Source organism: Callithrix jacchus, chromosome 3 (genome assembly GCF_049354715.1).
Source record: "Callithrix jacchus isolate 240 chromosome 3, calJac240_pri, whole genome shotgun sequence".
Taxonomy (NCBI): Eukaryota; Metazoa; Chordata; class Mammalia; order Primates; family Cebidae; genus Callithrix; species Callithrix jacchus.
In genome coordinates, this window is record NC_133504.1 from 7,937,398 (window position 1) to 7,951,299 (window position 13,902).

Here is a 13,902-nt window from a genome sequence, read left to right on the forward strand (position 1 = left end):
GAGGAACAGACAGCATTCGTAAGACACATCATACATCTGGATGCATCGGTTCTTTCACTGCCTCTGTAAATTGTCCCTGAATTCTACAAATAGAATGTCTAGAAAAGTTTTCTAATGACTCAGATAATATTTTTCTTTAAAGTTTACTTTTTTAAAAGCTTCCTAAAGAGTTGAACATAACATTTCTCAGATTTTCCTCTAAGTGTGAATTCCACTTACTATTTTCTGGAATACAGGAAACAAATATCATGGGACAGCATGTCTCACTGGCATTCACATTCAATGCCCCAAATGAGAACCACACCGCGGCTTAGGTCTTCTAACACTGGATGTGAGTCCCTGCAGTGCTGAGAGTTTTATTTTCTGGTCTACATAATGATTACGTGGGTAACAACTGTTGGACTTTATATGTGTGGACTTTATAGTGGTTTTTTCCTGCAATTGTATTTCACAATAAAAAGAAATAAAAGGAAGTTATTTTCAGTATTACTTAAATGTTAATTTATGTAATAATCAATTAAACCTGACCTGAGTCCCCACTCAGCTAAATTTTAATATGGCATACTACTTGGAAAACTAATTAGTTCCATTTTGTAGTGAACTGGCAGCTTCGACCCACATCCACTCTAGGATCTGTTGGAGGAGGCTGGCTGCTTACACTAAGCCTCTCAGTTGCTGCATCCCATCTGCTCGTAGTCCAAGGAGGTAGCTCAGAAACTGGGGGCAGTGGCTCACACCTGTAATCCCAACACTTTGGGAGGCTGAGGCAGGAGGATCACCTGAGGTCAGGAGTTTGAGACCAGCCTGGCTAACATGGTGAAACCCCATCTTAACTAAAAATACAAAAATTAGCTAGGTATGGTAGTGCGCACGTAATCCCAGCCACTCGGGAGGCTGAGGCAGGAGAATTGCTTGAACCCAGAGGTGGAGGTTGCAGCGAGTCACTACACTCCAGCCTGGGTAACCGAACATATAACTGAGTTGTGGGGTGTGGCCATCCTCTTTTGACCAAAGTAGTTCCTTTGTTTTACATATACAATGTCCCCATTTTTCTTTCAAGAAATATGACTAAAATAAAGTTTGAAAACCACTGATCACATGGTCAGAACTTGGGTTTCATCATTTTTAAGTGTCCAAGCCCTGGTACACTGAAAACAGTATAAGGAAATCACTAGGTGATTCTTAACCTTCTAAACCACCGTCTTGTACATTCGTCTTCAGATTCAAGTTATATACATTGCACATAATAGTCCCACTTCAATACAATGATAGTCTTTAGCGTATTTACTGTTTGTATTGTTTAGTTTGGTTGCTTCCTAAGACTTCCAAGGATTCTGATTCTATTCAATAGTTTCAGTCACCAAGTATTTCCGATTGCTTCTTGTTAAGCATTAGCATATAAAATTTCTAGTTTTTACTAAAAAGAATGTCCTGTATCCAGCCCTTTGTGTTTAGTATTACTTTTTTTTGACACGGAGTCTCACTCTATTGCCCAGACTGGAGTGCAGTGACGTGATCTCGGCTTACTGCCACCTCTACCTCCCAGGTTTAGCAATTCTCCTGTTTCAGCCTCCCGAGTAGCTGAGATTACAGGCATGAGCCACCACGCCCAGCTAATTTTTGTGGTTTTATTAGAGATGACGTTTCACCATTTTGGCCAGGCTGGTCTCCAACTCCTGACCTCAGGTGATCCGCCCACCTCGTTCTCCCCAAGTCCTGGGATTACAGGCCTAAGCTACCATGTCTGGCCTAATACTACTTTTCTTTTTTCCCTTCATAAAGTCCATTTAGTTTGAGGCCTTGTCTATTATTTTTCTGGCTGAAGAGCCAAGGAACAAAAAAAGAACTTTAAAAACTAATAATTTTCAGATAATGACCTTCCTTTTTTTAAAGGAGGAAAATCGAGAGAGATTAAAGTTGGTAATAAGAAATGGTTCTAACTGGCGAGAGATATTAAAGTTGGTAATAAGAAATGGTTCTAACTGGCGAGAGATATTAAAGTTGGTAATAAGAAATGGTTCTAACTGGCGAGAGATATTAAAGTTGGTAATAAGAAATGGTTCTAACTGGATAGCAACACTAAGCTGTGTTTAGGGACGCCAAGGAAATGTGATAGGTAATTTTCTTGGGGAAGAGCAGTTGGACAATAAATGGCTTGACTTCACTCAACTTGAACATTTTGTTCTAGTAGAAAGTGAAATAATCTACTCATCAATAACAGAAAATATTAAAAATAATGCAAGAATGGATAACCAATGCCTAGATTTGCCCATGTCTAGAAAGTAGGTCAATATAGGACTTTAGCACAATTTTTGAGGACAAAGTAGTAACAGTACTTACAGGACTGACCTGTTCCCAACTGCTGCTTGCTTTCGTGACTTTCTCTCTGCTGTTACTCAAAAATCTAAAGAGCAAGGAGAAATGTGTACCAAGAAAAGCTGCATTTGGCAGTGAAAACAACGGCCCTGTCACACATAATTCAAATTGGAACAGGCTCTTGATAATACACATCAATGGCCTTAAGGTTACACATATCCCTATGACAATTATCCTAGCCAGTGACAGCAGTGACAGGTTCCAAAAAGTTAGGGCAAAAACTCATGACAATACCATTCTTCAAAGTCAACTAATTTTGCCATTAAAAAAAATTGATTTTAGCCTCAAGAAAAATCTTGATGTCAAAGAATATTATCTCACCTCACTGATCTAAAAAAACATTATTTTGCATCTCAGTAACCAACTTTATTCACTAAACTTGATTATACGCTATTTTGGGCAAGTGTGTTTGGTTTTTTTGGTTGGGGGGGCGGTTTGTGCGGATTGTGTGTGTGTGGTCCTTTTACAAACTTCCACTGCATCCATATGGGATGATTCACTAGTTGGGAATATTCAACATCTGCAAGTATTAGAAGCAACAATAAAGACTCCGAAGTGACCCATTTCAAGGAGGCTTCACAAAGATACAATCACTTAATCTGGTAGAAAACCATGTTCTGAGGGGGATTTTCAGAAATTTCAGCATAGAGAGAGGTGATAAAGATAATAAGCAATACAACACACTTGGGCTTGAATTCTTTGACCAAATTACTTGGTGTGCTTTAGTTTCTCCATCTGAAAAGTAGGCCAAATGAGAAAAGCTCCTCCTAAGGTGGCGAGGAAATGAGAATATATCAATAAACTATGGGATACTTGCACCGTGCTGGGCACTTGAAATGTATCATCTCATCTGACTGCCATAGCTCTATGAGACAGCTATTAGTCCTATTCCACAGATGAAGTAAGGTTAAAAGGTGAAATTCCCAGGTTACATGTCTGGTAAGAGGCAGAGCCAAGATTCACTCTCAATAAAAAAAACTCTAAAATATGCACTTCTCTTAAATCAGGATTCTTTAAATGTTATACACAGAGCATTTTTGTAGGTTTTTAAATAGGATCACTATAAATTTACACAAACAATTTCCTCCACACTAAAGATCACTATAAAATATTTTCAATAACCACTGTACTAACTTGAAACAAGCCAATTTAGGAAATCACCAAACCACCTAATTATATTACATAAATGTATTTGTTCTTTGTAATTTTTTGCTTTTCTGATAATCGTTATTCCACAAAAACACATTCCAAGACTGTGGCAAGTGAGGTAACTAAAAGTACGGTCACAACACATTCCTGTTACTGCGTCCAGTGACCAGAGGAACCCACTTACGGTAGATGGGATTTGGGCTTCGGTATCCAATTAAATATCCTCAAAAATCAATCACTTTTAAAGGTTATAGGGTAAAATAAAAACATCTCTGGTTATTTCATTCAAGCATAAAAAACTAAAGTATCTTGTTTTTATTCCTAGAATACAAAATAGGAATAACTTCTACATGCTTAAATTGCGCTTACGTTCAATTTTCCTATTCCAACACAATTGGCCCAGAAAAGGTCACTCCTGTCCTCTGTATAGTATCACCATTATTGCTCATTATGCAGGAACTAAAAATAGAATCTAGAAAGCCAGAAACCACAAAAATAACATCTTGGGGCCAGAAGCAAAACAAACAGAATATACAACAGACAAACACAGACAGAATCAATCACCTAAGACAAAATCAAAATTCCACTTCATTACTAATGAATGTAGTTCAATTGAATAGGCTCATTACTGAGGGCTGAACATGGCTCTCTATTCTTTCCAGTCTCCTACAAGATTTGTAAACACAAAAACCATCCAGTTCTAGATTTGAAAATTAAAGGGAATCTCTTTGAGTCTGTTCTGGTTCAGGGGCTGCTGTAAAATAAATAAAGGTGTATACCACACAATGACTTGGTTGTCTGATTTATCATGACAAGTCATGGGAAGCCTATTTGCAGGAACTGGTTCTGACTTGGGGGAGAAAAAAAACACAACTTCTTGAAAAGGTAAAATAGCTTAAAGCATTTAATATCTAAACAAATCAATCTGTTAATAGTAGTCACAAAATATGCTTAATATAGAAACCCACATTCATGTCTTTAAGAAAAAGTGTAAATTGTATTCCACCTCAAAACATAAATTAATCCGCCTACAGAATCTGCAGCGGTCAAAGTCATGGTGAATTTTAAACAACTTCAGAATAAAATAACAATAAGTACTTTATACTGCTTTATCTCTAAAAAATGCTTACAACTTCTCATAAAAATAGTCTGAATCAACTATTTTTCTTTTATTTTTTTAACAGACATGTTCAACAATACAGTCAACATTTTTAAAACCTTAAGCTTTACAGACTTTCAAACATTCAAATACTGTGGTCCCTTTTCTTTGATGTGGTTTATTCAGCTAGAAAAGAAAACATGGTAGACAACTTAATAGGTTTTCACCAAATTGAAAGTAGTACAAAAATTTTAGGACTCTACCGAACTACACATCGTACCTAAGGTATCATTAAAAATAGAACACAGTATTTTCCCCAGCAAATAAAACAGCATACTGATATGCTATTAATGCATACCTTGTAATGTGTACTGTCGTTCATACATTATTTACAACTTCTACTGTGTGAGAACTAGAATGTAAATTTTCTGCAAAACTGGAAAAAAGCAATACAAAATTTGTGAAAGCCTGTGTTTTATACTGTACAAAAGTCAGTTTTTCTCTTCAAATACCAGACACTGTATGCAGTGATACTGTGGACACATTACAGTAATTCTTGAGGATGTTTTAACGCTGGAGGTAAGTTTACAGGCCTTGATTCTTCATCAAGGAGTACTAGATCTTCTATTTCACTGCCTCTGTATTTCCTTTTACATATTTTTACCACCACCTTTTTCTTGAGAAATAACTTCAATGCTTCTCTTGATGCAACTGCTTTTGCATTTTCTTTGCTTTTTCCACAGCCCGTGCCCAAATACACAGACTTGCACCTCAATTCACAAACAATACTTTCTTGAGAGCTCTTATTTTGAGGCAGATCTGCCAATTCTTTTAGTGGGACAAAAAATACATCCAGTGTTGCTTTCAGAGCCTCAATAGCTGCATTTAGGAGCTCTCCATGATTCACATTGGGACTAAAGCCCCCGACAGCCACCAACTTCCATGCCACCGTTTTATACAGTCTATTGAAAAAAGGCTGCTTCTGTTTCACATCTTCATTGGTTAACTTGCAAGAGAATTTCACAGAACTCTCACTTGACTGTGAAGTACTTTTAGAAGGCAACTGTGAGGTGCTAGTCTGAGAACTACTCTTAGAAGCCAACTGGGACACACTTGCTAAGGAAGTGCTTTTGGAAACCAGAGATCCACTGGTCTGGGAGCTGCTCTTGGAAGCTAATAGTGACGCAGCTACCTGGGAAGTGCTTTTGGAAGTTAGCAGCGATGTATTTGTTGAAGAGCTGCTCTTGGGAGTCAGTAAGGATGTGCCTGATGAGGAACTGTTTTTAGAAACAGATGATGAAACACTTGCCTCTGAACTAGTTTTGGAAGTTAACCCACTTGAAGCTGTCTCTACACTAGGTTTGGAAGACAATAGTGGCAACTCTACTTCTGAGCTTCCTGAGGAGCCCAACAAGGGCACCTCAATCTCTGAGCTGCTTTGAGAAGCTGGGGCTGAAGAGCTTTCCAAAGCACTCTTTTTAGGTGATCCACTTTGTTGTCTAGAATCAGTGGATTGAATCATGTGACTATTCACACTGGATTTCAGCAAGGAAACAAATGATGCAGAACTGTGTTTATCTGGAGCTTCTGCTTCAGAAGCTTTCCCAGATCCTGCCGTTGTTACCTGAGAGGAAACACTGCTGCTGCTGCTGCTGCTGCTTTGGCTGGAAACAGACCGATCTCCATCACCTGTAGAGCTATTCCCACTGGAGATGCCAGAGCTCCGAGCTGAGTTCCCACTCTCTGATTTGGCGGCCGACCCTGTACACGCTGAACTGTTTTCCTGCTGAGCTGATGCACGTTCTGTCTTGGCAGGAGTTTTTGTGTGATCTTGCTCAACTGCCGAACTGTTTTTTCCTTCTAGAACTCGTTTTTTGGATGGCTCTTCTACCCCTTCTAAAAAGAAGAAAAACATAGATATGTGACCAAGAATACCTTGTACAAAATAGGTGATGAGACAAATACACATTAAAATAAAGGCACAAGGTGAAAATATTTCAGGACTAATCGTTTCTTTAAAAAGTGTCGAGTCATTAACTTCTTAAAACAGTGTTGAGTAACATCATGAATGTCTAATTTTAGAAAAATTAACAGCACCAGACAACAGTAGACACTTCAAAATCTAAAGCAGTCAAAGCAAACTATCAAATTCAAAGCCTAAAGACACAGATATATAGTTTAGGTTTAATGTTCCAACTTTATTAATAACATTATAAAAATTCTAGCTTGTTAAAAAAATTAGTAACAATCATTCCTAATTACATCAAACTTATGCTCTAAACTCCTATGTATGTTCACATCTATGATCTGCTAACCATTGCTACTCGATATCCCTCTTTTCTTCACCTTGGCAACCAGTTCGTCTCTTGTTGTATAGGTTGGAGCATCTGTCACTTTGATGCCTTCAGCCATACTAAGTATTTTATCCATAACTTTTTGAGGGTATCTGAAAAAGAAGGAAAAGTCACTTTAACAACGTGCTTTCTCTAAGGTACTACTTGCGCTGTGCAAATACAGGCCGCAGGAACTGCATTTCCCGGCTGCAATCTCGAAAGGGTACCAACCGCCAGGAAGGGATTCCTGAACCCCATCAACAAGGGCCCTAGGGTCTGGGAGGCAGGGTACCTCCCCACTCATCTGAAACCCAGCGCCCGTCCCCAAGAGCACGGTCAGCCAACACCAGCAACCCTACCAGCAGCCCCCCACGCCGCGGGGCACACAGACGTCCGGGAATCCCGTCGGCTCCTCGCAGGGACGCCCTTCTCACCCTTAAAGGGCAGCCGGGCCTGCGGATTCCCGCGCTTCACAACTTCCCCTTCCCCGCCCAAGCCGGTCCCGCCGAGGGCGCGACGGGCCCCGGTCCGCAGGTGGCAGACAATACGGGGCGTGCTGTTTGGGGACGCTGCCTCACTCACCGGCAGCCGAGGAAGACGTGGTTCGCCCAGGCCATGGAAAAGGAGATGAGCTGCTGCAGCTGCCGGCTCCGGGTCCCGCTCTCGGCGTCGGCAGCTTCATCCGTGCCAGCGGGGGCCAGGTCCCCGGCGTTGCGGAGCAAAAAATCCCGGCGATGGCGCCAGTGTTTGTCAGTCTCGCCGTCGCAGCGCAGCGCCTCCACCCAGGCGGCCACCCGCGGGTTCTGGCTCAGGTACTCCGACACGTCCTGCGCCATGTTGGGCCTGCAGGTCGCGAGCACAGCTGCACCGGGAGACAGGCGCGGCGCGCGGGAGCGAGCGGCCCTGTCACTGCGGCCTGCACCGGCGGCCCTCTAGAGAACGCCCCTCCGGTGGCCCAAACACCAAACAACAGCGCTCGGAGCAGCCGAACCGCCCACTTCCGCCCGCCGCGGGCTTCCTCCCTTTTATAACCTCGCCGCCGCCGCGCGCCCTCGCGTTCTTCCGGCGCGGGCCGGCGCTCCCAGGACGCTTTGCGGCGTCGGGGCCGCCGCGACGCTGTGTCCTAGCCTGGCCAGGGAGGGGATCCGGGGGTGGGCGGAGTAGGCGGGCGTGGGGCGCCTCCCTTCCCCCGAGGGGGGGGGCTGCAGATCTGGCTGGCCCCGGACGCCCGAGTCAGTCTCGGCGGAACCCCAAGCGTTCTGGCCTCGCTTTGTGACGCCGCGCGCTCCTGCCGCCCTCCCCCCCCGCCCCCCACGCCGGGCCAACTGCGGCGTCGCGAGCAGAGGAGAGCGGGGCTGGGCCCGGGCAAGCGAGGCAGCCGGGCGTGGCGGGCAAAGTCCTCCTGGGCGGCGTCCCGGGAGACCTTGAGCCGCCGGCAGCCGCGGGGCCTGTGGTCTCCGCCCTGAGACGCCTGTGTGTGGACTGGGCCAAAACACACAAAAGCCGGCCTCCATGTTTATAGTGTTGGGTACGGCGTGCCGCGCTGCTTTGAGTGAGAGCGCGAAGCGTTCCGAGGCCGTCGGGGTCTCGGCGCAGTGGGGAGGGCGGGGGTGCCGGTCCCCTTACATAGCAGCCGTAGACAGTAAGGTCCCAACGGGACCTGCTCGGTGCTGCCGTGAGGCTTGCAGCTTGTGAGGCCGTCCCTGGCCCCGCAGTGGTTGCGCTCGTTCTCGCAGTTTCTTGGGTCTCTGGTTAACGCCGGCATCGCCTTCCCGTTGTGGTCAGTAGCAGAACAGCTCCACTCCGACGGCGTTGTCTCTAGGATTTCCTAACATCGACAGCTTTGCCTCCAACCGGCAGACGTCCGGAGGTGGAGTGGAAATGCGCCTGTTTATCTGTGGGGCCCCAACCTCTCCCTCTTACAGCTGTTTTTCCCTTCCGTGTGTATTTTTAACGCCATGCATTTCCCACAGTTATCTACTCTTACTGCTTGCGTATTGTTACGTCTTCCTATTCCGGGTATTCGTGCGCTCTAAGATTAATTTTAATACATTAAGTGATATAAATGAGGAAATTTTTCTTTCAATAAATGTAGACTGATGTAAAAATGCTTGAATCAGAATAATCAAGCAAGAAAACTCTCTTTAGGTAAGATCAGAGAAGATTAACCGGGTAATTTACGTGCATTCTGGAACAATCATAATACAGCTACCATAGAAAAACAGTATTGCCTAGTTTACTGCCATACCAAAAGAAAATGCATAAAAAATGGAGGCACAAAGAAATTTTGAAGCTTACGATTTTTGCCTGTAGTTTGCTGTTCTTTCCTCCTTTTCACAGATAATTGCAAATCTAGAGGGGTGGGACGGATTGCAGAAATCTGGCTGTTTAAAAGGTGGGGGAATCATGGTTTCTCCTTTCATGAATCCATTTGCAAGGGGACCATAGCAAGTAAAGAAGCTATGATCACACACCTACATGATACATGTGAGTTTTAGATCAAGGATGTTCTCACGGCTGGGCACCGTGGCTCACGCCTGTAATCCCAGCACTTTGGGAGGCCGAAGCGGATCACGAGGTCAGTAGTTCGAGACCAGCCTGGCCAACGTAGTGAAACCCCATCTCTACTAAAAATAAGAAGTATTAGCCAGGTGTGGCGGCACGCGCCTGTAGTCCCAGCTGCTAAGGAGGCTGAGGTGGGAGAATCGCTTGAACCTAAGAGGCAGAGGTTGCAGTGAGCCCAGACCATGCCATTGCACTCTAGCCTGGGTGACAGAGACTGTCTCAAAAAAAAAAAATGTTCTCACCTGTTTTCTTGTTGCCCTATAGTCTTCCTCCCACTCGTGAGCTTCATTGCCTTGAAGGGAGAACAAATAGAGCCTGAATTTCAGAATATTTTTTTAATAGAGACGGGGTTTCACTGTGTTGGCCAGGCTGGTCTCGAACTCCTGACCTCATGATCCACCCGCCTCGGCCTCCCAAAGTGCTGGGATTAAAGGCGGGAGCCACCACGCCCTGCCCTCAGCTTCTTAAAGTGCTGGGATTATAGGCATGAGTCACTGTGCCTGGCCTCATTTTTTTTTTAACCTCTTTTTTTTTTTTTTTTTTTTTTTTAAAAAGACCTTCTGGGCCAGGCATGGTGGCTTCCGCCTGTAATCCCAGCACTTTGGGAGGCTGAGGTCAAGGTTATGACTTGCGGTGAGACGCGCTTCATGGTGAGGGGAAATCCGTTACCAAATGACGTGTGAGGACAAAACCTGCCAAATTCCAGTGATAAGGTGTGAGGGCCTGAAAGTTAAAGCAAGATGATGTTTTAAAAGTGTGATGCCCTGCGCCAGAAGCTTCGAGAAGTCAGCTAGGAGGAAGATTGGTACTGACAGTCTGATTAGGCATTGGAGCCACCTGTGAGCTTGGCAAAAGCAGTTTTACTGCAGTGGTGAAGACAGACTCCATATCAGAGTGAGTTCAGGAGCCAAATGGAGATATTTGGCTGTAAAGGGGAGAAGAGAGAGGAAGCTGGACAGGGTCATGGGGTCAAGGTGGCTTTTCAATTTCTCATGGGAATAGCCTCAACATGTGCCCCACTGCTTGAGGGCAGCTCACAGAGAAGGGGAGTTTGAGGATCCTGAAGAGAAAGAAGGTAATCAGCAATTTCTGAAGACATAGGTGTGGCTGGGATCCACACACAGGCGGAGAGATTAACCTTAGGTGGGCAGACACTTCCTCTATTTTAAAGAGAAGAGGTTTGTGGCCTGTAATTCTAGCACTTTGGGAGGCCAAGGTTAGTGGATCACCTGAGGTCAGGAGGTCGAGATCAGCCTGGCCAACATGATGAAACCACATCTCTACTAAAAATACAAAAATTACCTGGGTGTGGTGATGTATGCCTGTAATCTCACTACCAAGGAGGCTGAGGCAGGAGAATCAGTTGAACCCAGGAGGTGGAGGTTGCAGTGAGCCAAGATCACTCCACTGCACTCCAGCCTGTGTGATGGGAGCCCCAAAACCGCCCCGGGACCGCCCCTCAGCCTGCCCCGGGACCGCCCCCAGCACACCCCAGGACTGCCCCAGCACCGCCCCCCAGCCCGCCCAGCACCGCCCCTCAGCCCGCCCTGGGACTGCCCCCAGCCCACCCCCGACGCACCCCAGGACCGCCCCAGCACCGCCCCTCAGCCCACCCAGGACCACCCCCAGCCCGCCCCAGCACCGCCCTTCAGCCCACCCAGGACCGGCCCCAGCCCACCCTGGAACTGCGCCCAGACCGCCCCTCAGCCCACCCGGCACCGCCCCCAGCCCGCCCAGCACCGCCCCCAGCCCGCCCTGGGACCGCCCCCAGCCCGCCCCGGGACCGCCCCCAGCCCGCCCCGGCACCGCCCCTCAGCGCACCCGGCACCGCCCCCAGCCCGCCCCGGGACCGCCCCTCAGCCCGCCCGGGACCGCCCCCAGCCTGCCCCGGGACCGCCCCTTAGCTCGTCCCGGGACCGCCCCTCAGCCCGGACACTCTCCGAAGTCTGCTTACGGTTCACTTCTGCTTCTCTAATGACACTTAATCACCTTTTAAAGCACGGTGTGGTTTTGTTTCCATTGTGCTTCTGATGTACATAATTGCTCATTACAGAGTCTGGCTCTTGGAGCTTGAAGGCAGGCGGGCCACATTTGTGTGTGTTTTCATGTTTGTTCCCTCCAGCACCTGGCTGTGCATGCTCAGTGAAGAAATGACTGAAGTGTGCAGTGATCTATTTTCAGTTGTCTAATAAATGCCATTTACGGTGGTGGAGAATCCTAAAATATATATTAAAATACACGGTGCTGTGATCAGATTTCCCTTCTAAAATAACCCGTGCAAGGTGTTCACACTTTTACACCAACGCTGACATTGTCATTCTTTAGAACCTTAACATTTTATGTCTGTGACTAACAAACATGAACATGCAAACCTGTGGAAGAGGCTGTTTCTACCTTCTGCTACCAGAAGCGGGAAGAGCGTATCGCGTGCGATATTCAGCGTACCCTTACCACGTGCCGGTGCTGTAGAAGGCCCTGGCGTCATGCAGTGCGGCTTTTCCTCTTTCCTGGTTGGGTGGCAGCTGGGTTTCATCCATCACGCTGGGAGCGTCTTTGCACATTAACGCACCGTCTCCTGCACCTGAAGAAGGCTGCTTCATCTTTCTTCTTATTCTTTTTTTTTCATAAACGCCATTTGCTCTTCTTGTTTTCAGCTTCTCCTTTTGCTCTTCCTTTGCTGTTTCCTGATGACTCCGTGTCTCTGGTGGCAGAGTCTGAGACGTGTTCATTGTTAGAGAAACTGACCTTCGCCCTCTCCTCACTTAGAGCGTCCAGTGGTCAAACGGATCCTTTGTGAGAGCTCCAGTCTTAAACACATCACATAATCGGAAGGTATTTTTGACAGTCACAGTCCATGTATTGCGGGGGATCTCCTTTTATTAATTTAAATGATTTATTCGCCAGCTTCAGCTTTGTAGGTTCTTACTGGAAAATGCACAGCAGACCCCTTGTTTTAGGGAAACAGCCGTGTCTTTGCCACTGAAATAGGAGCTACTGAGTTCTAAACATCCTTTCTCCTCCCCTGGGTTTACCCCACAGTCATGCAGGACTGCTCCTTACCACTTTTGTTTGGGATAGTCCTGACCTCAAATTGGATTCAACCTTCACAATTGGACAGTTGAATTCTGGATGCTGAATCCTGCAATTTAGGAAAGGAATTTTTTTTTTTTTTTTTTTTTTTTTTTTTTTTTTTTGAGACGGAGTCTCTCACTGTCACCCAGCCTGCAGTGCTGTGGCGCGATCTCGGCTCACTACAACCTCCGCCTCGTGGGTTCAAGCAATTCTCCTGCCTCAGCCTCCAAAGTAGCTGGGACTGCAAGTGTGTGCCACCACACCCACCTAGTTTTTTCGTATTTTTAGCAGAGACGGGGTTTCACCACATTGGCCAGGATGGTCTCGATTTCCTGACCTCGTGATCTGCCTACCCCAGCCTCCCAAAGTGCGGGCATTACAGGCACGAGCCACAGCACCCAGCCTAGGAAAGTCATTCTATCTCTTGTGTTAAAATCCTGTTTAGGCCTCTTCGGCATCAGCGTCAGACTTACCCGCTCTCCTGTTTCCTGTTTTGGCCCCTTTCCTACTTAAGAAGGTCATTTTCCTTGTGTCGTCCTTTTTGAGGGGAGTTCGCGTCTTCTATCCACTATCCTGCAGCCAGCTCATCCTGCAGCCTCCCAGCTCTCTGTCTGCCAGATGCGTTTGTTTGAACAGAAGTGCCTGTTCTTTTGCAGACTTCTTGAATTTATCTAAACTTGGGACCTTCCATCACCCTCTCTATCACAAATATCCAACTAGACATCTTCATCTGCTCTTATATTAATGCCAGGAAATTTTGCTGTCATTTGTTTAGCACTCTTAATTTTTTTTTTTTTTTTTGAGACAGCGTCTCGCTCTGTTGCCCAGGTTGGAGTGCAAGGGCACCATCTCAGCTCCCTGCAACCTCCGCCTCCCAGGTTCAAGTGACTCTTGTGCCTCAGCCTCCAGAGTAGCTGGGATTACAGGATCGTGCCACTGCGCCCGGCAATGTTTGTATTTTTAGGAGAGATGGGGTTTGCCACGTTGGACAGGCTGGTCTCAAACTCCTGACCTCAGGTGATCTGTCCACCTAGGCCATTCCAAGTGCTGGGACTACAGGTGTGAGCCACTGCACCCAGCCTTAAAATAATTTTTCTTTTCTGTGTTATACTTCAGCAATTCACTGAGCCTCTTCTGGTAGTAAATAGAAACTAAACATTCTTTCTTATGTCCCTCTTCCAGCGTCTTAGTCACAATCTCTGGTATTTCAAGGTAATATTTCCACTGGGTTAATAGATGTCACAAAGCACAAGTCATGCCAATAGGAGGATTTATTTTTATTTTCCTCATTTCCAGTGGGGCTTCACC

The 13,902-nt window shown here is 45.9% G+C and overlaps 1 protein-coding gene across 10 annotated transcripts in view; it reads right to left on the reverse strand.

Moving 5' to 3' along the window:
• The window catches only part of CDKN2AIP (CDKN2A interacting protein), a 60,824-nt gene extending 52,868 nt beyond the window's left edge, over window positions 1–7,956 (reverse strand). For 3 of the 10 annotated variants that reach the window (XM_054252744.2, XM_078367798.1, XM_078367797.1), the window contains exons 1-4: window positions 7,540–7,956; window positions 6,940–7,070; window positions 6,249–6,520; window positions 2,341–2,404 (exon numbers count right to left, since the gene is read on the reverse strand). In XM_054252744.2, coding sequence (XP_054108719.1) covers window positions 2,393–2,404; window positions 6,249–6,520; window positions 6,940–7,070; window positions 7,540–7,793 — 669 coding nt within the window. In that variant the 5' untranslated portion in view covers window positions 7,794–7,956 and the 3' untranslated portion in view covers window positions 2,341–2,392. Of the gene's footprint in view, window positions 1–2,340; window positions 2,405–4,402; window positions 6,521–6,939; window positions 7,071–7,539 lie in introns of those variants that run through there. The other 7 variants (XM_054252742.2, XM_078367796.1, XM_078367800.1 and 4 more) reach the window with 6 other exon arrangements.
• Between the last annotated feature and the right edge of the window lie 5,946 nt (window positions 7,957–13,902).